This window comes from Aquila chrysaetos, chromosome 6, assembly GCF_900496995.4.
Source record: "Aquila chrysaetos chrysaetos chromosome 6, bAquChr1.4, whole genome shotgun sequence".
Taxonomy (NCBI): Eukaryota; Metazoa; Chordata; class Aves; order Accipitriformes; family Accipitridae; genus Aquila; species Aquila chrysaetos.
In genome coordinates this window covers 52,032,027-52,057,397 of record NC_044009.1, presented here as the reverse complement: position 1 = coordinate 52,057,397, position 25,371 = coordinate 52,032,027, and the positions used below count along the sequence as shown (strand labels likewise).

Genomic DNA, 25,371 nt, shown 5'->3' with positions numbered 1-25,371 from the left:
TAGTGCTATTTCAATAGAAAAATACATAATCTATATTAGAGTATAAATCTGTTGGCAGTTTGGTGCTGGATTATGAATGAATGAAATAATTTATTAAAGATCTTCTGAGGTAATCGGTAAGAAGACCTCAAGTACCTCTCAAAATATGTGGAGAAAGTCTCAGGGTTGGCTGTAAGCCCAGTTCACTGTTGTGGGCCTACAAATCTGTCTCGCTAAAACAGTGATAAGAAAAGTCAGGAATTTGTGAGGCTGTGGGATTTACTGATACTTAAACACATAGAACTCTTCAACCAAGCATTTCAGGTCTCAGGTAAAGATTTCAGTGAATTTTGCAGATGTCTAGAAGTTCACTAGTCCATGTTTATCAGGAGCAACAGAGTAATATATTTGAAAACTTTCCCAGGGAACTGACTCTTTTTCACTGTTTCTTATCAAGAGACTTCTCAGTAGTCCTCCAGAATACATTGATTGAAAGAGTTTATGCTGCAGTAGCTGTGGACAGAACTACTTTTGTTAATGGTGGCGTTAGCAGGTTTAACAGTAAATGTTCTGATGCTTAAGTTGGTAGTTACTGTAAATATTTACTTGTTTCATATTTTCAGATTGTCTACAAAAAAGGGCATGATGAACGAAAATCTAAATATACTTCTCTGCCAGATCCACCTGATGTGGAACAAGCCAAGAAAGTGACAAGACAGCTGAGTGATGTGAGTAGAATGCAGTGCTCTTCTTTTAGCAGAAACCTCGCTTTTGGAGTTAGAGAGGCAAAAAGGTACCTAAGGAAAGGGAAAGCAAAAGAAAAGAACAGAGCTCATATGAAGACCCCTTTGCTTTTCAGTGGTGGAAGTCAGTTCCTTTCTTACTCAGGTGTCTCAGAGAAAATCATGCCCAGGCTCAGGTGAAAGGCGAAATTTTATTCTTGTCAGTGAATTTCGTTTTCACAAAACATTTCTGCTTCTACCATACATGCATTACTTCCTATTCTCTCTCTTTTTTTAGTCTTCTGCTTTACACTTTCTGTGTTTACAGGAGAAAATAATAAACAACATCCGTTTTGCTGTTCTCTTAAATGTAAACAATGATATATAAATATATATCTGGTTTTGGGGTGAGTTACTTGCTTACAAGGAATAACCCCATTTTGCTGAAAAGTTGCCTACATCAACTGTGCAGAATACATTCTAAATGTTCATTTCAGTGTCAAACCATTGTACACATACATATCCCAAGCATTCTTAAGTTAATGGATACCAATCAGTGGAAATGTCTGGCAACTTAGATAACTGTTTCCTGATTTGCACACCGAATTAACAAGTAACATTCAACATTAAATTCCATAACTGTGTGGCATGATTAACAAAGACTCTGGCGCGAGTCCTTGTCAATGAATTTTAGGTATACTTAGAATAAAACACATCTGAGGAATGCAGAAGGTGAAGTGAAATACGGGAAGACCAACTTTTGCTGAAGAAACTGGAACTAAGTTGCATACTCTTGTAAGACAGAAGTGGGATTTTAACTCAGTTCAGAATTTAGCTATTATGAAGAGAACATGCATGATTTTATTGCTGTGTATTGAAAATTATCTGCTGTTTAAGATTAGAGAGTTATAGTATTCACTTACAGTTGCAAAACCACTAAGAAAATACTGTAGTGAACCCATTTGGAAGGTGAAAGAAGGTAATATTTCATTTAGAGAAAATTTCTTTAATCTTATTCTTCCATAGCTTAGAAGCTAAATTGTCATCAAGAAAATTTTTAGACGTGTAAAAAGCAAGATCAGTATCATAATTCTTTAAAATGAATAAAATAGTAAGTTATATATATATCTCCAAAACAACAAAATGTAGAATTTTTTAAGGTTATTTTTGGCGTATGTGTTCTTTATCAATGTGGTAACAATTAAAAAGACGTTGGAGAAGTTGTATTTTTTGTGATAAGCAATGCAACTGTGGCTGAAAATGCATTTGGAACACTGAGACAAAACTCAGGAAGATGTTTTGTTATTAGACAGACAGAAACTGTCTGTTTAAACAGTTGATACTTGATTTCCATGTGCTTGAATATAGTCTAATAGAAATCACATATACCAGGCTATCCATATATTAAAAGGGTTTGCTTATAAGAAGTCTCAGCAGCAATAACAATAAATCCTGGCTTAACCAATGGGCAGTACTATGTCCCAATATTATGTGACAAATATATTTGTGACAAATATATTTGTGACAGCAATATTATGTGAGAAAATAGAACTAAAGGAATATGTTAGTGATGTCTCATAGAGAGATTTTCTTATTAATAAACATCTTCTAGAAGAGATGACTTATTTCACCTATTTATCCTTTCTTTGGTCAGGGAAGGTACTAAGAGAAATAACTGAATACTGAATTGGTTAGGCCAAATCATATTTAAGACATTTTAGACAATAACTGATAAAGTGGTTATAAGGCAGATGTGAAATGTGAAGCAACTTTAAAAAGACAACTTTTGATAACAGATCTGTCAAGTGAAAATTGAGCTGTATCTTGGGGATTAAATTTTATTTTTTTATTTTGTTATAGATTATTTACCACAAGGACTATAAAGACAATATTAAAGGCAAGTGGAGTCAAACTCCATGCTATGATGTTGCAGTTGCGAAAATGAATGCAGAAAATATAAGTATGGTAAGTGAATTCTTCAGAAAATCTTGAACAGCTTTATCTTCTGTTTATGTTAATGTGGCGAATACTGATTGATTTTGCCCACTCTGTTTGTGGTATTTCTCTTTTCCTAAATAAGCTACTTCGTGGATGTCTCATTTATAATGTAAGTACATTTGATATGTTGTTACCTGTTTGTCTCTGTTCCTAACAGAGAAAATACCAGGAAGACTTTGAAAACATCAAAGACCAAATATACTTTATGCAGACTGAAACTCCAGAATATGAAGCTAATAAGCGACTTTCAGATAATGTCAGTAAGGTATGTTATGTGTACTCCCATTTGTTTAGTTTGAGTATAGTTCTAAAGTTAGGCCAGTTTGTGCTGAAACTGTTTTTTCCAGTGTCAAAAGTATTTTCTTATATGCAAAAGATGTATTCTTGTGTGCTTCCCACTAGGAAGCTTGTAACAACTCCTAACCATGCCTATAATCTTCCACAACAGTACCTATGAAGTATAATTTTCTTTCAGTGAAGTAGAATTTGCTTCATTGTTTGTTCTGATTATGTTATGTGACTGATTTTTAGTTGGAACAAATCAATACTGTTAACTAAGACCAACTTAAGCTAGCTCAGTTTGGCTCAGTATTTTCATATTTACTTGTTTTTGCTCAGTGTATCTCAATGACATTATGCTGGCCCATCTTTTGTTCAAAAAACAGTATTTGTTTGGCTTCTGCATTTTCTGCAATAGTATATGCATCAGCAAAGACAATCTTATGTCATTAAATTGTATGAGTGTGACTATCCTGAGATGTCAACCGCTATTTGAAAAATTACAATGTTTGGAGAGGGGCTGAGAGGTGGCGACATCTACTAAATAGCTCTCACTTCTCTTGTGACCCTGCCTCCCATCTCATCATCCATGCACTCCTGTGATCTGAGTGCCTTTCATGGTCCTTTGCCATCATGAATCATAAGTTAAAAAATGGGAAATTTTCCTGAAAAGTTCAAGATGATATATGTTAGTGAGTGTTTGGGTTTTAATACTGATTTTTTAAAACCTTACCCTTTTAAATTTTTTTTTTTAAAGATAAAATACAGAGCAGACTATGAAAAGAACAAAGCTGTTGCAGATTATAATGTGCTTCCTGCTACAGAGAACCCGTTGCTGAGGCAATTAAAAGCTGCAGGAAATGTGCTGAGTGATGTAAGTATTATCAAAGTACAGCTGGATGATTTTCAGTCATGTACAATAAACGAAACTCATCGTTTCTTCACAAGGCTTCTCCTTTGGATCTCTTAGTATTTTTAGTTTTATAGACCAGTACTTGTCATGAGATACCACCAACCAGAACAGTATAGATAAGGAGTCATTTCTCCACAGCAGAGTGTAACAATAGCTGTGGCATGTTATGAGGAAGCTAATCATTTAGGTCCCTGTGGAAAATGGATCACAAGCTGACAGTTACATTTCTTCCCTTACTGTTTTAAGGAACTTCAGCTGATGCTGATAGTGATAGAATATGTGGTGCTTTTGCATATTCATATATATTGTGTTCTGGTTGCTCATTGTAATGGCTTTCTTGATTTCTCTCTTCTTGCTGTTTTCATCTGTGTGGAAAGAGATTGCATATTTGTCCATGTCAGAAGTTAGTCGGACCTTTCTGTCTTCCCTTACAAACCTAACAGTCACTAAAAAAAGGGTTTTTTAAAAAATCATGGGGAAAAAAGTGTCATCTGTTTTTCAATTTTCTGGGAAAGCTTTTCTTTGTAATCATTTCATGGTTTTACTCGTCATTTTTAATGTGGTGTGAATGAGTTGCAGTGAATCTGCTGCATTATCTGACATTATTTTCTTTTGCAGAAATTATACAAAGAAGCCTATGAACAATCAAAAGGAACCAGCATGAATTACTGTGACACACCAAAGTTCCAGATTGATACTGTTCTGAAGAATTTTAGTGATGTATGTATTTGATTTATGTTACATTGTTCAGTACTGACACTCTTGATTACTTTTGTTTATCAACTTGTGATTATTTTTCCAGGTAAAATATAAAGATGCATATCAAAAGAATATTTTAGGACACTATTTGGGGCAGCTTTGAGGACCCACATCATACACACTGCATGAAAGTTGAAGCTATGAAGAGTGATGTAAGTGTGGCAATCGTTCTGTTTTCACCATCATACTTTCATTTCAGAGAAAGCTCAATTATGGTTTCTTACTGAATGTTGATTTATTCCTAGAAAAATTACAAAGCAGATTATGAGGAGGAAAAGACAAAATGCTACTTCCCTCAGACCATAACTCAAGAGTATGAAGCTATTAAGAAGTTAGACCAGTGTAAAGATGTAAGTACAGGACAGTAGTGGTTATCAAGTAGCCAGCTACATGCAGAGTAGCTGTTTCTGAGGCATGTAGTAATTTACAGAGTGATTCCTGTTAACTTCAATGATTTTGAATTTGGCCTTATTAGCATATGTGACTTTTAAAAAACATACTCATCTGTATTTTAGAACCTTTTGTGACATCTAGTGATCAAGACAGATATAGCACAATCTTTTTTTTTTAAGAAGTAAAAACATAAAATTAGAGGAATAGTACCAAAATGAAGAATGAACCTCAAGCATTTACATGCTTAAGTCAACACATTTTTGCATTAATACTTTAAAAGTACTTTAGTTACTTTATTAGTACTAATTTTATTTAATTTACCAATACTTGGAAAATACTTTAAATATATATTTGTATATAATATACTAAAATATATATACTATAATGTGTATAATATAATATAATGTATACTATACATTATAGTATTTATATACCTATAAAATATTTTACATTAATAGTTTAAAAATACTTTAAAAAATTTACTTGCTCTCTGATTATGTTAAAAAGTAACATGAGAACCATTATGCATGACAGTGCTTATCTGCGTGCATGCCATAACTGCTAACCATCCCAAGTAACGCTACATTGCTATGTCTTATAAAATAGTTTTGCTTATATGCATTTTCTTCAAATATATTTATTATCTTTCTTCAGCACACCTACAAAAAGCATCCTGATCAAACCAAATTTACTCAGGTGACTGACTCTCCAGTACAGAAGCAAGCACAGATCAATAGCAAACAGCTGAGTGATGTAAGTAAACCTAGAAAACACATTGCTACACTCTGACATTATCAATTTCTGCACTGTGGCCACCTTCACTTTATCATCTAGTTTTAAGAGAGCTCCTGAAATGAATGTGTACGTGAATGTGTGTGCATATACACACACAAAAGCACAAAAACATTTGCATGTATTCGCTGTTCTGTTGCAGTGGAAAATCACCTGGAAATCTTTTTTTTTTTTTTTTTTTTTTTTTTTTTTAGTTTTTCAATTGGCTGTTCATGTCAATTCTTAGTGTGTATGTTTGTAATTTTGTTTATGTCCATCATTCTTAATGTATTCTTCGCACCAGTTAAGTCAATGGGGTTTATACCATTCACTTGGCAAGGACTAGGATTTTATCTCTGTCTTTCTTTGTGAGTGAGGTAACATGAGATCTTTAAGTTCTGTCACTCAGCATTATTAAGCATTTACAATCTGTAAACATTGGGCTGCTAAATTTCTTTCTTTATTTTTCTTTGCAGATAACGTATAAATCCAAAGGTGAAGAAATTATTCACAAGTACCACCTCCCTCCAGATGTGCCCCAGTTTATACAGGCTAAAGTTAATGCCTACAATATTAGTGATGTAAGTATCTTTTGAATCCAGAGCTCTTGATTCAACTTACATTATGAAGTTTCTGTTAGCTAGAAAGTGTTCATTCAAAATTCACCTTTTCTTCTAGAACTATTACAAAACGGGATTGGAAGAATTAAAATCAAGGGGTTATGATCTAAAAAGTGATGCTATTCCTATCCGAGCTGCCAAGGCTGCTAGGCAGGCTGCCAGTGATGTAAGTACATCCTTCCTAAAGGAACTGTTTAATTCAAAAGAGCTTACATAAACAATGTTTGCAATTATGTTTACTAAGGATATCTGAAGGATAACTATTGCCTTTTTTGAGCATGTTATTGGATGTATTTAACACAGTTATTTTTTTATTGGTGTTTCATTGCTTCACTAATGTATTTGTATAATTACCTTTAGAAAAGGCTGTTTCATTATGTAATTCTCTGTGAATAAATAGGCTATCTTGCACTCCAGTATGATTAAGGAAAATCATGAGGAGTAGGTCAGTAATGACAGCTCCAGGAGCAGTCACAGACCCCAAATTCTCTCTGTCCTTATTTATAGGCCTGACATAAATGAGATAAAAGACTCTAGGACATCACTGGCTTTTGCGCAGATTCTTGGGGATGGCCTCGTGGAAGTCCCTTAGTATTTTAAGACTCCTTTCCCTCTTATTATCAGTACAAGTGAGATAATGCTACTTTGAAAGCTAACTAACTGGTTTGTGTAGCAGTGGATTGTGAAGAGATACATGTCTGGTTTTATTAAGATGTATTGTCACTGACTTAAATGTGAGGGATACCCTTTGTAGAAAAAACAGGGTAGCTTTTACTTTTAATTGACTTATTGCTAAGTTACTACACTTAAGATGATATTCTCCATGTTCTATTATATTTTAACAGGTTAACTATAAAAAAGCCTATGAACTTGCCAAGGGTAAACTTGTTGGCTTCAAAAGCCTCCAAGATGATCCCAAACTCGTTCATTATATGAAGGTAGCCAAGATGCAGTCAGAGCGAGAGTACAAGAAAGATTATGAGAAAACAAAAACTAAGTACAATATTCCACTGGATATGGTCAATGTTGTTGGTGCCAAGAAGGCTCAAGAGATTGCCAGCAATGCTAATTACAAGAACCCCCTACACCACTATACTTACTTACCAGATGCAATGAATGTGGAGCTGACCAAAAATATGATGGAGATTCAGAGTGATGTAAGTAAAATCTCACGTGAACAGAATTTTTTGAGATGTCTCAAGCAAAAACTGTGAAGACTCAGGAGAGGTCCCTGAATTGTTTTTTCTAATTCCTAACCTTTAAAACATTGTTTTTGCTCCTTTATTAGAATGCATACAAAGCAGATTATAATAACTGGATGAAAGGTATTGGTTGGATCCCCATTGGCTCACTAGAAGTAGAAAAAGCTAAAAAAGCTGGAGATGCCTTGAATGAAAAGAAATATCGCCAGCATCCAGACACCATTAAATTTACAAGTGTGGTGGACTCTCCAGTAATGGTCCAAGCTAAACAGAATTCAGTTCAACTCAATGATGTAAGTAGAGAAAGAAATGGGTGTTATAGTAAAGTAGAGATGTATCTACTGAAGAGTTTAAGCATTGTCTTTAAAATTTTTTAAAGTACTGCTAGTCTGAAAGTGTTTCTCTGTGTTGTCATTGTTTTGTGCTCAGATTTTGCCTGCTATATGTCTGCAAATCTCTATGGAAATCATGTGGCTCTTTCAGTTCACATCGGCTGATTCTGTCCATTTATATTTTAAGTATAATTGAAATACATTTGATTTTAAAAATGTGAAATTTTCAAATTGTTTATTGATGTTTTACCACCTACAATAATGAATGAATTACAGAATGTTTGATGAATCACAGTATGTCAGTCATTATAAACCAGCAAGCTGTTTTATGTTACACTCACCTACCATCCCTTATTATCCTATTATCCCACTCTTTCAGAAATGGGGTTATATGTCCCATTAAAGGGCTTAATTTTACTGAGTAAAGACTGCATAGAGCTTTTAGGGTCCATTCCTTCTATCAACAATCCTGTATGAAAAGTGCAGCCTCAATCTTTATGAGATAGGTGGCAATGTACATTTAATTGCAAAATCAAACATAAACCCATGGTTAATTTACAGTGAGTTGGGGCTAGCTATACAAGGAAAGAAGGATTTATTTCAGTATCATTTATTTTACAGAAACTATACAGATCTTCTGGAGAGGAAGTTAAACATAAATACACTCTTACCCCAGATGTCCCACAGTTTATCCAGGCTAGATACAATGCAGCTAATGTCAGTGATGTAAGTGACTTCTTTACAACATTTTTTACACACTGTTAATGAATTTTTGAGTAATATGTTACAGATATGCTCATATTGCAGATTCCGTTCCCTGATAGGCAGTTCTGTATAATCAACTTGTATCACTGTAATTTTTCATTCTTGGTGTCATTTGAATTTCCAACCAGATACCATTTAATCATGTAATCATTTAATTAATATAATTAATAGATAAGTCTGTTCTCAGAAATGAAGACTGATAGTTATGTATGATTCCCACTGTGTCTGCCTTTAAAGAATTGCCTGGAGTAGCTTAGGGGTAGCTTTGACTTGCATATAGTTCATGCGATTACTAGGTTCTCCAGAATAATACAGATTTTCTTTTTTAGGCATATTATAAACAAGGCTACCATGATCTAATAGCTAAAGGGAACAATGTGTCACTCGATGCTATTCCAATTACTCGAGCCAAGGCTTCAAGAAACATTGCTAGTGATGTAAGTATCTGTTCAGGTATAATTTTCTTAGGCATTTAGTAAAAAAGTTGTCCATTGCAGGCCATATGGTAGACCTCCTACGTTGCATAAGTCTCACTAGAGTCAGTATTATGCGAAAGAGATTCTTGGTCCTTCCCAAAGGCTTAGTTTGTGTAGAACCTATTTTATGTTCATCTTGTTTGCTTTAGGTAGGCAAATGCTATTGCACTGTGTTTCTTAACCCACTTTTCACAGGAGAAATTAAATCAGTAGTTCTTCCAATCATTCTGTGACAAATTTCCAGAAAACACACTACATTAGCACCTATTTACAGACCACGAGACAATATGTGCTAAGGGTACTTTTGGTTACACAGTGGAGTATGGCTTATACATGAATCAGACAGCCTTATAGTGCAAATTGTATAAGGTGGGATATGTTCCAGTGGTTTCATATAACTAGAGGAAGCTGTCCAGTCATATTCCATTTGTTTGCTATTGCTTTCAAATGACTGAGAAGGATTGTCTCAATTATTCTGATATATTTCATACAGCTTTCCACACAGAAATGCTTAGGAAATATTTTCCCTTCCTTACCAGAGTAGCTAATGTTGATAAATCTTATTGTGATGTGTGTAACCTGTTGTGTACAGGCTTAGATGGTGGAGCAAGAAAAGCTAATGTAGGTGCAGTTGCTGGGTGTACTCTCCCCTTTTAGGAGAGCTTATCTTTCTGAACTGCTTGCAGCTTCTTTTTCCAATGAAAGTCATGACAGCTTTTTTTTTTCCTTTCATTTTGCATTAGTGTGGACACCAGTAGCCATGCCACAGTACATTTGATCTTTTTCCTCTGTTTCTAGTATAAATATAAAGAAGCATATGAAAAGGCTAAAGGAAAACAGGTTGGTTTCAGAAGCCTGCAAGATGACCCTAAGCTTGTCCACTACATGAATGTAGCAAAGATTCAGTCTGAGCGTGAGTACAAGAAAGACTATGAGAAGACCAAGACTAACTATCATACACCTCCTGACATGTACAGTATCCAGGCTGCTAAACAGTCTCAGGATGTAGCTTCTAATGCCCACTACAAAAATCTGATCCATCACTACACTTATCTGCCGGATGCCATGGACGTTGAGCTGGCAAAGAACATGATGCAAATTCAGAGTGATGTAAGTATTTTAATGATTGCAATTTCATGGATGTTTTCCTGCACACTGTGAAAAATAAGATATGAGTTTATATTCAATGAAAATTGCTATGGCTGTATGGGAACGGTCTGTTTTTCTTATGTCTTGGGGAAGATCCTTAGAATTTTTATCAGCTGGTGGTGGCATTTAAAAATACCAAATTCCAGGTGAGTTCTACTCAAGAGGATTTTGATGTTGGTGTATCAGTGGAGAGCAGACTTCTGGAATATTGAATTCAAATAAACTTTTTTTCACATTTCCTCAGAAGACTTTATTTAGCAACTAACATAATTTTGTTTTATTCTTTAAGACTTCTTTTAAATTGTTTTGCTTTGTCTTCACATGAGGTAGTTAATAATAGTCCAACTACACTATCATATCTATTTCAGATGAAGGAGTGGACAAAATGTAACTGTTGATATTATTAGAAATACCTTCTGGAGATCTTTAATATGGGAGATCCCTCCTACGACCTTCTCTGTCCTTCTTGCAGATACAGAGTTTCAAATGGTTGACTTGGCATACATGGTTGCGCTCTGCACCTCCTGTATACTGTGGAATTTGACTCTGTATGGATCCCTAAGGAGGACCACTCATTTTAGAGTTCAAACATGGAAGGGTCTTAAAAAAGAGTGTCCACAATATCCTTGCATTCAGACTGTGCCTTGACCCTGTCTGAATGTTTATATGGGATAACCTTCTGCATATTTTGTAGCCAGGATAAATTTTTCACTTGCAATCTGTGAATTCTGCATATTTTACTGTAGAAGGAACTATAGGAAGAAAACCAAAAATTGAGCCTCTGCTCTGTGGACCTTTGTGTAAGGCCAAGTCTCATAGATTCTGCTGAAACACAGAACAAATTAAACCATGTTAAACAGTCACCATATGGTAGCTTGGAAGTTATTAAGAGTTGAAGGTTGGTGAATTTTTTCACATGGGTAAAAGAAAAGGAAGGTTGGTAAATACTGAAGGGATGTTGCAGTTCATAAGAAATGAATCATGAATCAAAAATACAATAGCTCATTTTCTTCCTTATGAAATCACAGAGAAGCATAAAAAATCTGTTGTTCCCTTCAAGAATTTATAAATTTTTCCCGCTAATGTAGAACACACTAGCTAGACTATGTGATTATTGTTTCAAACAGAATTATTACAGTTCTGTGGGAAAAATCTAAGTCCGTGTTGTCTTTCTCTCCTTCAGAATGCATACAAACAAGAGTATAACAGCTGGTTCAAGGGTATTGGATGGAGTCCTCTCGGTTCACTGGATGTTGAAACAGCTAAAAAGGCTGGAGACGCATTAAATGAAAAGAAATATCGTCAGCACCCGGACACCATCAAATTTACAAGTATACCAGATTCAATACCAATGGTTTTAGCTCAGCACAACACCAAGCAACTGAGTGATGTAAGAAATTTTTTATTATGAATGCAATATATTGATTTAAATTTTTAGCATATTTATATGTTAATGATATTCCATCTAAAAAAATCCTTTCTATTTTAAAAACTGTAAAAATAGTAAAATTGCAATTTGTTAGTAAGAATTAAGCATTGTTGCTTTGTGTCTGTTTGTTAACACTAATATTACCTACCTTGTACTTGTCAACAAGTATTTTTTTATTTTTCCTTGCAGGTAACCTATAAGCAAGAGGGTGAAAAAATGAAACACAAATACACCCTGGATCCTGATGTTCCTCAGTTTATTCAAGCCAGGGTCAATGCCTTCAATCTGAGTGATGTGAGCGTATAATCAATAGTTTGTTCAATAATATATTTATTTGTCATTTACTTAATAGAAAAAATCACTTTTATTCATTCATGCTATGATATTGAATATAGAAATGCACAAGCTCTGAATTCAGCTAAACTTTTACTTCTAGAAGTCAATGAATTTTGTGCTTGTTAACCAAATTTTTAAACTGTTCGAGCACTTATGAACATAAACACATTTCAGTGCTTTATTCAAACTACTTGGATAGACTGAACAAGAAAAACCAGCACGCCTAATTATTCAGATTCCTATAGGTTTGGAGACTTATGTCATCTACTTTTATATAAAACACATTGCATAGGCAAGCAGTACAATTTCTCTGTATATTGCTTCCTGCTGCTGGGTGTTGAAAGGAAATTAACTCATCCAGTGGAGACAGTGGCTTTTTCTGCCATTCAGCTACTAGTCTGCCTGTTTTCCATCACTTCTTGCATCTATCCAACACCATAAAGACCTCCACTGATAGTATCAATTTTATTGCCTTTGTGATACTAAATTTTTTGATGGCATTATCAGGCCTCCAGGAACTAGGTAAAAGCTGACATCTCCTTTAATAGCCTTGAAATACTGTTAGTCTGTCCAGACACTAATTGGTAACAAAAAAGCAGCCAGACTGGTTCCTTCAGTCGCTTAGGACCACAAGGCCTGATTTTGAAGCTAACAGGAAAAAATTTCTGAAGGTTCAGTCAAATGAAAAATGAGTTTGCTTAAGCAAGGGCAAAAATGCCACTGATAGAGTTGTTCCACATAAAAATTGCAAAAAATGCTTACAGAGTTAATGATTTAGCTATTTGAGTTAAACTGGTTGTCTTGAAGGACTCTCCTATCTTTGCAGTAGATTTATTTATCATAATATAACTGTAGTTTGTCTACAGGTTAACATTTTTCCCTGCAATTGCACAGCCTAAACTGCATATTTTTATTATAGTTATACGAATCAAAATATTGGCTTAAGCAACTTTGTTAAAATTTCTACTTGTAACACTGCGAACTCATACCTTTTTTCCCTATAAGGCTAACTACAAAGCAGACTGGAAAAAAACCATTGCCAAAGGATATGATCTGAAACCAGATGCCATTCCTATTATTGCTGCTAAAGCTTCTCGAAATATTGCAAGTGATGTAAGTATAATTTACGTAAAGTGGAATACATACCTCTATTGCGTTACAGCTTTCTATAGCATATTATGCCATAGAACATATGGTATATACATATAATGACATAGAGACACTTAACTCTGAGAACTGAAACTCTTACACTGTGAAATAACAGGTGAATTCAGATGTTTACATGAACCTCTAAAAAAACCTGTTTCTTTGGAAACGCATCATAATGTGTGTGAGTGCTAGTGAGCTGGTGCTGTTTGTTGTATGTGCTTCAAGTATTCACCAGCTTATTTGAAAGTTCCTTTGTTATAATTTACTTTTGCTGTATTCTTAATTGCTGGAGACCTGTACTTCTACTTGTCTAGCACTCACGAGCTGTACAGAAATGCGGCTGCTTTCAGGCAGCTACGTCAGCTGGCAACAGTAAAACTTGGTGTGACGTTTGATATAAGCTATGAAAGGAGATTTGGAACACAGAAATAAATTCACTAACTTTAGCAAAACGCTGCAAATGACTTCCATTCCCCACTTAAACATGCCTCCCTCCAGTAGCTGAGTATTGGGGTATCTAATTGTTTGGTAGTCTTGGGCTTTTCAATAATATATTATTATGCTAGTCTGTTAATCAAATGCTGAATGTTTCTGGGAGTTAGAAGACTATGACAGTAAAATATAATATGGCGGAGCCAATGGTGAGGGTGGGCATGTAACTGCATATCTAGGTTTAGATCTATACCAGGGGTCAAGACAAGCTTAGAAATCCAGAAATCCTCTTCTTTTTTTGACCTAAATAATCCTGTCTGAAAAACAATTTATGAGTTTATAGAATGAACTGCAGTTGTTAAAATATCGAGTTTCAAAGTATTAAAATTATCAAAAGCATGTTTTCTCTTTCCAAAGTGGGTAAGGCTTCCTTTTCCTTTGTCTCTAGTACAAGTACAAGGAATCATATGAGAAAGAAAAAGGCAAACAGGTTGGATACCGTAGCCTGCAGGATGATCCTAAACTTGTTCATTACATGAATGTGGCCAAAATGCAGTCAGATCGTGAGTACAAGAAGGATTACGAAGTTACCAAGACCAAATATCATACTCCTTTGGATATGTTCAGTGTGATGGCTGCCAAGCAAGCCCAGGAAGCAGTTACAAACACTGGTTATAAACAGCCAATTCACAATTACACACTCTTGCCTGATGCTGTGAATCTGGAACTATCAAGGAATGTGATGCAGCTTCAGAGTGATGTATGTAATGATTAATCAGCTCATTTTTTTTCTTCTCATAATGACTGTTTTACACTATTAACCTTTTAAGGTTAAAAAATTAACTGTATTGGATTAACAGTAGATTGAGATGTAAATGTCTGGTCTGGAACCCTGTATTTTCCAGAGATTATCAGAATTATGTGTAGCAGAGAAATTCTAGGGACCTTACCTAGCAAGTAAAAACTTTCTTTGTATCTCTACGTGTTTGGCTAATTCTCAACAAATGAACATGTTTTTCTAATTCGTGTATTTTTGTAGTTGAATTTGTAATTTTGATGTGTTATTACTGTGATTGTTATTTGTATTGTCAGAGATCCTATGTTATGTGGAGTCTAAATTCTGACCATATTTTATTTAAGTTTACTGAAAATATACATTATGTATGTTTCTATTATATCTAGGGATTTGAGAATTATTTATTTTGTTCACTTTTCCTTCCTGCCTCTATCCTCCAACAGATGCATATGCCATACATGAGAAGGATTCATAAAAAATCTTTGTAGTTTCCATTAAGTTTTGTGACTTGTTTCCATTTTTTTTTCAATAGTGTAACTTTAGGGTCTGCTTTTTTATCCAGAAAGTATTTAGTTTAATCTGCATTATTTAACAGTCCTCTGACAAATTTGAAATTCCCCAAAACATTAATAATCGGATTGAAACTGTTCTTCAGATTCCAAGCATTCTTTGGAGAGAATAATGTGTGTGGCCCATTGGCCAACAGATAAAGGATCTGATCTTTAGACACTGTTCTTTTCAAATACAGAAATTTTCATCTCAAGTTTTTTGCTTCCCCACTGTATTTTTACCCAGCTTTGCTGAGTTGGCCGAGCTTGCTTGGCTTTCTAACTCAGGATGTTTGCAAGGAGAGAAGCGTGATGCCTGAGGACAAAGAAATTTTGCCTTGTGTACACATGCTATGAAAGTATATGGTCTTTTTCTCAGACTCTGATATTCTCCCTGTTACTTCTAACACTGCAGTTCAGGAATAGATTTTATTTTCGCAGCATTTTGGTACCTTTATCTGTTCTAAAAGCCATGTTATAAAGTATGATTAAATAGGAATGGTGTCTATTCAAGATTGTGCAGAACCAGGCCATTAAGCAGAAGTTGTTGAAACAATTTCTCCAAATTAATTCTACTGTGAACCAAGTCTACTAACAAACAAGTAATTTTAAAAAATTACTATATTTTTGTCAGATTTTCATATTTACCACTCAAAATTTGTTCTAAGGTCTGTGCATTTGGTTTGTAGTGTGACTTCTACACATTGGTTTAGTAAAAAGAATTTCTTTATGCCGACCACATGAATAGTTGTTAATGTTATGCTAAAAATTTGGAAAACAGTAGCAGTTATAATAGGATTGTCTAAATTGTCCTTCAAAAATGAATGACCAGGAGAAGTTTTAAGGTCTTATCTGCTTTTATGTATATAGGCATTCTAATTTTCCTTGTCTCACTGTGTTTTTCCTTGTTTATTTTTTAAAAGAATGTGTACAAAGCAGATTTTAATAACTGGTTGAGAGGAGTTGGCTGGATACCAATTCAGTCACTGGATGTAGAAAAGGCCAAAAAAGCTACAGAGATTCTCAGTGAGAAGAAGTATCGTCAGCACCCAGACAAGCTGAAGTACTCTATTACAATGGATGCAATGGAACAAGTGCTAGCTAAGCAAAATGCCAAGACCATGAATAAGGTGAGAAGTTGTTCAGATGATCATGACTGAGCCAGAGATTGGATCTTTTTCTTGCAAAACTGTGGGGCAGGTGCATTCCCACTGAAGTAATTAGAATTTCAAATGGGTGTAGTGGTTTTCTTTGTTAAGACTGGACACTAAGAGATGATGGAAGCCTCAGACTGTATTCAGAATTAAGGGACTTTTCTGTTTATAAGGATTAAAGATTTCTCTTTTGTGTATGTGATTTGGTAACCTGTGCTCTTTTTCTGCAGAAAGTAGTATTCATAATCAGTGAGCTGAAAAAACCCTGAAATTGTCAGTTTTGTACAAGTTTCCCTGGGAAGTGGAGTTCTTTAAATTTGTCCCTAGTTATCTGGGACACCACTGATCCTTATTTGGCATGGAAAGGGGGTGTGTGAAAAAAAAAAAAAAAAAATTATGCTTTGCATTAAGGCAGGGTAGAATGCAGACTGAAAACTTTCAGTTTCAATATTTATTAGTTATCAAAACATACTTTGCAAATTTCTCAAATGAAGTACTAAAGAAAGAGGAGGAATATAATATTGCCACTCAGCAGTTATATTTCTGAAGATTATTTGTAGTGCTTATGGAACTTTACTGTAAAATATTATTCATTGCAGATGAGCAAAACAAAAGCAAGGTCTTATTTTATGAGTGCAATGCCTTTTCAATGCTAAATATTACTTTGTAATTGCAGAGGCTCTACACCGATAAATGGAACAAAGAGAAGACCAGCATTCATGTTATGCCAGATACTCCAGAAATTCTGCAGTCTAGAGTGAACCAGGTCACAATGAGCAATGTGAGTTACCATGCTTACAGTGGGCATTCAGTGTCGGCTGCATAGATCAAACATTGGTTTAAATTTTATGTCTTTTGAAAATATTTTAATGGTGATGTAGGGTACTTCAGTAGTTCTGCCTTCATAATGGAGTACCTGTTCTCTTTTACATTTTAAATTAGAAACTTTACAAAGCTGCATGGGAGGAAGACAAGAAGAAAGGTTATGACATGCAGCCAGATGCTATTCCAATAAAAGCAGCCAAAGCCTCCAGAGACATTGCAAGTGATGTAAGTTTGATTGCATGATAGTACTCAGGGTAGCTGCAAAGACAGAACATTTTTTAAGTGCTCCGTTATGTGCAAAAGTGGTTTTTTAAGCATCTTGAGTTGTCTAGGTTTAAGTTACATGCTTGATGGGATAAACCTTTGCAGTACTTGCTCTCCAGTGGAGTTAAACTGAATTGTGCTTTTTTGCTCTTTGTTCAGCAAGCTGCTGAGCTTCATGTGCCTGTGTTCAGTGGGCTATTTTGTAAGACTGTGTATGTTTAAATGACTAAACCTGGTATCTTGTGATGAAAAAGAACAAATGTTTTCAGAGATAAAATTGAGTTTAATAGTGCTTTTTTTTTGATTTAAGTTTTTGCTGTTCTCTTTCTTTCCTGCTGTCAGTATAAATACAAACTAGCCTACGAAAAAGAGAAAGGAAAGCATATTGGGTTCCGTAGCCTTGAAGACGACCCCAAGCTGGTGCACTTCATGCAGGTGGCTAAGATGCAGTCTGATCGTGAATACAAAAAAGGTTATGAAAAGTCAAAGACTAATTTCCATACTCCAGTTGACATGGTCAGTGTTGTGGCAGCCAAGAAAGCACAGGAAGCGGCTACAAATGCAAACTACAAAAACTTGATCCATACCTACAATGTTTTGCCTGATGCTATGAGTCTTGAATTAGCCAAAAACATGATGCAGATACAAAGTGATGTAAGTGAGAGATTCTTCAACCTTTGCATTGTGAATACAGTGATGCTTAGTTTATGAAAGCATACTGTAAGAGAAATAGTACTGTTTTCTTAGTGAAATTAGTTCAGTTGTATACTAAAATGTAGTAAATGAAATGAGACCTTCAGCAATGATAGCCATTGTATTTTTCTAAGACTCTGAAATACTAAATTATGCCTGTTGCTAAAGAATTTGGGCTCAGAAATAAGTACTTTTATGTATAAAGTGAAATGGATATATACTGCTTACATTGTCCCGTCAGGCTTTTCAGGAGCAATAGCTGTGTGCAGGCCAAAACAGGAAAAGCTTCCCTTTTCATTAATAGTTTTATCTTGTACTCCCAAAAAGATACCTTTTCAGAAGAAGGGGAAATCAGCTAAGTAGCTATAGTCTCAGATTTTCTGGGATGTTTAACCTCTAGAGAGAAGGGCCTTTTTTTCTCAGTATAGTAGTTCAAGATAATCCCCTTCTTCAAGAGGGCCTTAGCATGTAATCTCATGTGAGCAATCTATATACATCATAAGGAGGATCTGAACATTGTATAAAAGGTGGAGTAATAAAATACAGACGTCACTGTAACAAATGTGTTTCTAAATAAACCCTGAATGCATCTTGATACTGTTTGTTTCTTTGTAGAATAAGTGCATTTGAAATCTAATATTCATTAAACACAGAAAGAAGTGTATGATTTACAGACTTTTTCATGCATCTGATTATTTTCTTATCTTTCTGCCTCCAGAATCAATACAGAGCAGAATATGATGAAAGCATGAAGGGTGTTGGATGGATGCCACTGGGCTCCCTGGAAGCTGAGAAGAACAAAAAGGCGATGGAAATTGTTAGTGAAAAGAAGTATCGCCAGCATCCAGACAAGTTGAAGTATTCTGTTCCTATGGATTCCATGAACATGGTCTTAGCTTTAAATAATGCTAAAATCATGGATGAGGTAAGAAAGTGTTCATCAAAATTCATTTAAGCTTGCAGAAGTAAGAAACAAACTACACCTGATGTAATAGTCTATCTTATTGTATGCGTAGCTTTGGAAATCATCAATTTTGGCAGCTAATGAATATGCTTGACTATCATTGTATTTCATCTTAATAGACCTTTGATATACCTGAAAGCAAAGCATAACACTAATATTTCTAAGCAAAACATATAACAACAGACCTGGGGGTCACATTTTATTAATAAAGTTTACCCAAGATAAGTGATTATAGACTTCTAGTAGTTTGAATCTAGGGGCTAAAAATAGTGGAGTGATCCCTTTCGGAAATAGGATTTAAACTTTTAAATGTAGAGTCTGTTTCATCTGATGCCTGTTATGTTCATATGAAATTGCTTCATGATATGAATGCTTTTATAATGAGAGTTTTTTCTTCTGATTCTCCTGCTGAACTGATGTAATCTGCTGGTGTTCTTTAGAAAAGTCTAGACTTCACGTGCATTGTAGCTACAGGGACCATCAGAATCTTATGTGCACTTTCCTTAGCTCTGTTTCCTCTAAGAAAAGCTCTATTGCCTCTCTCAACTGATACTTATTTTCCAGGAGATAAACTAATAATCTACCTCTAACAATTTTTTTTTGTATACCTTCTGGCTTGGCTTTTAGTTGTGGGTTAACCCTGGTAGGCAGCTAAGCACCACACTGCCACTCACTCCCTTCCTCCCCTCCCCCACAGTGGGATGGGGGAAGAGGAAAGGCACAGTTAAAGCAAAAAAACCTTGTGGGTCAACATAAAAAATGTTTAATAAGCAAAGGAGAAGTGGAAGAAGAGAGAAAGAAAACAAAACAAGTGATGCAAAAGCAATGACTGGCCACCTCCCACGGGTAGACTGATGCCCAGCCAGTTCTTGAGCAAAAGATGTCTAACCTCCCTATACCCCTTCCTCTCCCTTTTTATTTGCTGAATATGATGTTAGATGGCATGGATTATCTCTCTGGTTAGTTGGGTTCATCTGCCTGATTATGTCCCCTCCCAACCTCTTGCACACCCCCAAGTCTATTCGCTGTGGGGACAGAGAGAAACAGAGGCGGCCTTGATACTGTGCAAACACTGTTCAGGAACAGCTAAAACATTAGTATGTTATTAGCATTGTTTTAGTCACAAATCTCACACACAGCACTGTTCAGGCTGCTATGCAGAGGATTAACTCCATCCCAGCCAGACCCAGTATATTTTGAAACCTCTTGTTTTCTGCGGTTCAATGTGCTTGAATGCACTGCTGGGCAAGAGATGAGCAATAAAATACTCTAGCAAGATTGGTATTTCTTCCACTTTTATTTCAGCCTCACACAATTAACTTCATACTGATTCACACTGCTTTTAAGTGCTAAAATAAAAAGACAAATGTTCCTACCATGTTAGTAGTTGCATCATTGCAACAAAAGTTTATATTTCAAATAGGAAATATTCTTTTAAATTGTTTTATTTAATTTTTTGGTTATGTTGACATCTCTTTTTTTTTTTAATCCTTCCAGCACAAGTACAAACAAGCATGGGAAGAAGACAAAAAGAAAGTTCACATCACACCAGATATTCCACAGATTGCTTTAGCAAAAGCTAATGCCTTTAATTTAAGTGATGTGAGTACTGTTTGTAAGACTATGACATTGCTCTTATTTTTTTTTTATTAGGAAGAAGTGAGATGACAGCATACAAAGTCTCCCTAATTCTCATTTTGCTAACCTGTAGTAATTTCACAAAAAGCTATTTGTTTTCCTTTTTCCTCTTTCTTCACCAAAATTAAATACCAAAAGTTGCCAAGAAAAAGCCATAATATTTATAGGCAGATTGTGTTCATGTAGGTCATTAAAATATAATAGTTACTAACAAAATAGTAGAGTTTGAGTACTATCCTTGTTTGTTACTGTATTTATTATTTTATTTCCCCATGCACAGTTTTGTACTGGATTCAAAATTCTTGCAGATTGAACCTATTATTTCAGTAACAGGTGATATTATAGACAGTTTTTCAGTAGCCAGTTGTTAAATCTGCATATGCTAAATAAAGTATTGTTTGTAATTGTGCACATCTTTAATGTGCACAGAAATAGAAATATTTATCTAATTTTTTAAAAGGCTGACATCCTTATAGATGTAACTTTTCACCAATACTTGTGCATGTGGGAAACAAATGCAATTTCTTGCTCTTTTGTTATAGGTTATTGTTACTGATTATAGTGCAGTCCAGCTGCATTGAGGTATGAATGCTAGGATTGGTGTTAATTTTGAAGGAATACTCATCTCTTTGTGTCCCTGAGTGCCTTAAACAACTGTTCAAGGAATGCTAAACATATGAGTAGTCTGTGTTTCAAGTTATCATGTAAAATTAATAGACTTTTATTTAAGTGAGTGTGCTGTGTTTTGCTTTTTTAAAGGATGTTTCTCTTCTTTCTTTTCACAGAAAATGTACAGACTTTCATTTGAAGAATCTAGGAAGAAAGGGTATGATCTCAGAGCTGATGCTATCCCTATTAAAGCTGCCAAAGCTTCTAGGGATATTGCTAGTGATGTAAGTTTTTGAAAGAAAAGATGATCCATTTCAGATATTGTAAAACATTCCTTTCTTGACACAATTCAGTTTTATATGCCAAATATATGAAGGCTCCTTATTATCTTGCTTGTAAATAATTCCGACATATTTGATAAATATTCTAATACGTTTTCTAGGAGGGTTAAAGACCAATTTCTTTGTTAGAAAGGTAAGGAGATATATGAGGGACTCTTAGGAAAAAAAAAAAAGGCAGTTCATTCCTCAGTGTGATGGTGCTTGGATACTTTATAAATGTATGTTGTATATTTGTAGTTCAGACAGAATTTTCAGAGGTCATTCTTAGAAATATTTGAAAAGAACAGATACAGACTTAAATTATTTTTACTGCTGTAGTACAATTATCTTTATTGCTTTGGTGAAAGTCCTATTAAATTTCTTCATACAGAGAATACAAGCTTCTGAAATCAGGACCATTCTGAAATCCTTTTGTGTATCAGTGATGAGGGATTTGCTGTGGCAGGGGCAAATCCAGCCTAAGAAAGGGGTGAAGTTAGGGCCTGAGGACATGTTATTTAACCCACCATTTTTTTTTGACAACATAGGGGATGTTGCAGCCACTGCAAAGGCAGTTTGCTCTGCCACTGCTCTAAGTTTGAGAGGAAGATACTTCCATTCTGAGTTCTCTTCAAGCAGTAAGCAGTGAAGGAAAGGGGGAATTGATACTTGGTCTGTGTAGTTCATTGTCCAGGGTTGATTAGAGGTTGAGGAAGGGGTTAAGAATTTGAACCATTGGTTTTATTAAACAAAAAAAGTGCAAAAGATCTTGGGAAGTGTCTTGAATTTTTAAATCATTTGTACAAGTGAACCTAATGGAAGTGATGATTAAGTGTTTGGTTTTATGGTTAAGTCTTTCAATATGAACTCAAGTATTCTGAGTATGGTGCAGAGTACCACAAAAATAGTTACCCAAAACAAATATTGGAAGCAGGATAGCAATAGTAACAGAGAACTGTGTGGGTTAATGTACCTTGGTTATAGTGTTTGTAATAACTCATTTTAGAGCTAATATGGGTATCTTTAAACTATAGTGTGAAAGGAATGAAAGGTGCACTTTTTCCAAAGACCTGTCTTCAGCAAATGAGATCTTTTGTGTTCCTTTGCCTTTTGCTTTCTGTCAGTATGTTTCATATTTTCATTGTGTTATTTATAATGAGATTAGAGAGCAACTGAATGCCAGGTTACATTGAACCTTATGCAGGACCAGAATAAACTATTGTAAGGAAATTTCATTTATTAAGAAAGTATTTTAAATGTACTGCTTTTAAAAGGGATGCTAGACATCTGTTTTGCTTTAGAGTGCACCCTGAGAGTAAGTGGACAAAGCCACCACCTCTATATGTTTTGTGGTGTTTTCTTAACAATGTAAAAACCTTATTTTAATCTAAGTTTTGTGGGTTTTTTCCCTACAATATAGATATTTCTATTAAACAAATGAAGTAGAACTAAAGTCTCTGTCTCTGTTCTCTTTACAGTATAAATACAAATTAGGTTATGAACAAGACAAGGGAAAACTTGTAGGCTTCCGCAGCCTTCAGGATGATCCCAAACTTGTCCATTATATGCAAGTGGCTAAGATGCAGTCTGATCGTGAATATAAGAAGGCTTACGAGATGAGCAAGACACATTACCAAACGCCTTCTGATACACTCAGCATCGTGGCAGCTAAGGAGGCACAAGATCGTGTAACCAATACTAACTACAAACGACTGATTCACCAATATATGCTTCTACCAGATGCAATGAGTTTAGAACTGTACAGAAACATGAATCAGATACAAAGTGATGTAAGTTTCTGTTTTCTTTGTGTCATTCACAGCTGTGACTTTTTTTCCCTGTTTTTTTCATTATGTCTGTGTTTTGGAAACAACAGAATTATTTTGTGTGAGCCGTTTGTAAATTGTAAAATTTCCTGTTGTGTTCTGTTTGGCAGAATGAGTACAAGCAGGATTACAATGAGTGGTTCAAAGGTATCGGTTGGAGTCCTGCTGGTTCTCTGGATGTGGAGAAATCTAAGAAAGCCACAGAAATTGCAAGTGATCGGAAATATCGCCAGCATCCCAGCATGTTTCCCTTTACAAAACAGAATGATGCCATGGACATGGTCCTTGCAAAGCAGAATGCAAATATGATGAACAAAGTGAGTATTTATGGGGAAAATTAGGCAGACATTCGCATATAATCCATTTCAATAAACAGTCTATAAGTCTCTGTCACCACCTTTATGTTGCAGTGTTTCCCTGGGAAAAACAAGTGTCACTTACAGTTTCATCTTTTTCATTTTTTTTCTTAATGAAACACTCAGTTACTGATAAATGGCATTGGTTAAAGAAATCTTTTCTCATTTTTCTCATTGCTACCTCTCCAACCTCTGTTCTTCTCATTCTTGTATAGAAATTACTGGCCCTGAAAATCTTGATAGTTGGACTTCATTAGAAGCAAGACTGTGTCCTAATTCAGCTGATTCTGGATTAGGTCATTACATAATAAAATAAATCTAAGTCAGCACCTTAATCTTTTTACACATCCATATCCAAAGGGTGCAAATGGAAAGGTGAAAACCCCAAAAGAGCCATCCTTTGTCATTTATATTAACACATCTGATGTTACTTTTTTCAATAGCATGCATATACTCAGGCTTGGGAGAAGGATAAAATTCAGGTTCATGTGATGCCAGATACACCAGATATTCTACAGGCAAAACAGAACAAGGCGAACTACAGTCAGGTAGAGTTTTTTAATGCTTCCTATTACATTTTAAATTAATACCTACTTTCTTCAAATTGAAAGGTGCCTCCCATTTCAAAATAAGTAATGAATTTGTGTAAGTTAGAAGAAACAGAATGGGGGATTTAGAACAGAGGCTAGAATTTTTACATGAGTGATATTTTCAGAGTGGCAATAAGTGCCATTTTCAGGCTAGCAAAGTAACAGCCTGAATTACCTTATAGTGTATGGAAAATATAAATACTATTTTTGAAATCTGGATGTGCATAGTCCATACATACTCTATGCTTACCATAGAAATCAAACATGTTAAAAATTCTTTACTATAAAATTAAAAGTTCATTGTGTATATTTTTAACTTAACATATGGGAAAAGAAATGCATGGAGTGATTCTAACTTTTCTGTCAGCTTTCAAATATGAGAAAGTGGCAATTGTGCCAGTGTAAAATATTGCTTTGCATGATTGCTCAGAGGCAAATCTTTGACTTGCAAGTGCTGGTACGTAAAATCAACTGTGCACAAACGGAATTGACTATTAAATGGCTACATTACTGCCTTATTAATTAATAAGTTTTATTAAGCCAATTGAAGAGTTTTCAGTTATCCCAGATATCTGGGGAATTTGAAATATATATATGTTTCAAATCCCCAAGATAAGATATTGTAGGAAGCTGCCGCAGTAATGAAAAACTATTTAGTCACTAGCCTAAGACTTGGAAGACCTGCGTTCCTTGCTTAACAGTTTCCCATTTCTCAGTTCCTGTTCTAGTAGCCCTTCCCTCGTAACTGAAGCCTGTGAGGTGACCAGAATTTGGTAATATGGATCATTAGCATATCTAAACAGAAGGTGACTTACATATTACTAAGACTTTTTAATTAATATTATTTTCAATTTTAGAAACTATACAAGCTTGGCTGGCAGGAAATGATAAAGAAAGGCTATGACCTCACACCTGAAGCCATTTCAGTGAAAGCTGCCAAAGCTTCAAGGGACATTGCAAGTGATGTAAGCAACATTTCTAATTCAATGACATACACTTTATCAAGTTGCTATAACCTACAGAGTCGCCCTAGATTGAGATACACCTCTCTCCTAAGGTGTGGCTTGGAGTAAAAAACAAAATT

The 25,371-nt window shown here is 35.0% G+C and overlaps 1 protein-coding gene across 1 annotated transcript in view; it reads left to right on the top strand.

The window, feature by feature from the left end:
* NEB (nebulin) overlaps nucleotides 1-25,371 on the top strand; it is a 131,028-nt gene that overhangs the window by 12,215 nt on the left and 93,442 nt on the right. Inside the window, 31 exon segments of the mRNA XM_041124650.1 lie at nucleotides 603-707; nucleotides 2,562-2,666; nucleotides 2,857-2,964; nucleotides 3,736-3,852; nucleotides 4,510-4,611; nucleotides 4,694-4,741; nucleotides 4,743-4,802; nucleotides 4,896-5,000; nucleotides 5,698-5,796; nucleotides 6,291-6,395; nucleotides 6,493-6,600; nucleotides 7,280-7,591; nucleotides 7,723-7,929; nucleotides 8,590-8,694; nucleotides 9,063-9,170; nucleotides 10,008-10,319; nucleotides 11,542-11,748; nucleotides 11,977-12,081; nucleotides 13,129-13,236; nucleotides 14,153-14,464; nucleotides 15,972-16,178; nucleotides 16,879-16,983; nucleotides 17,145-17,252; nucleotides 17,634-17,945; nucleotides 18,703-18,909; nucleotides 20,446-20,550; nucleotides 21,372-21,479; nucleotides 22,994-23,305; nucleotides 23,452-23,658; nucleotides 24,141-24,245; nucleotides 25,145-25,252. Coding sequence (XP_040980584.1) covers nucleotides 603-707; nucleotides 2,562-2,666; nucleotides 2,857-2,964; nucleotides 3,736-3,852; nucleotides 4,510-4,611; nucleotides 4,694-4,741; nucleotides 4,743-4,802; nucleotides 4,896-5,000; nucleotides 5,698-5,796; nucleotides 6,291-6,395; nucleotides 6,493-6,600; nucleotides 7,280-7,591; nucleotides 7,723-7,929; nucleotides 8,590-8,694; nucleotides 9,063-9,170; nucleotides 10,008-10,319; nucleotides 11,542-11,748; nucleotides 11,977-12,081; nucleotides 13,129-13,236; nucleotides 14,153-14,464; nucleotides 15,972-16,178; nucleotides 16,879-16,983; nucleotides 17,145-17,252; nucleotides 17,634-17,945; nucleotides 18,703-18,909; nucleotides 20,446-20,550; nucleotides 21,372-21,479; nucleotides 22,994-23,305; nucleotides 23,452-23,658; nucleotides 24,141-24,245; nucleotides 25,145-25,252 — 4,722 coding nt within the window.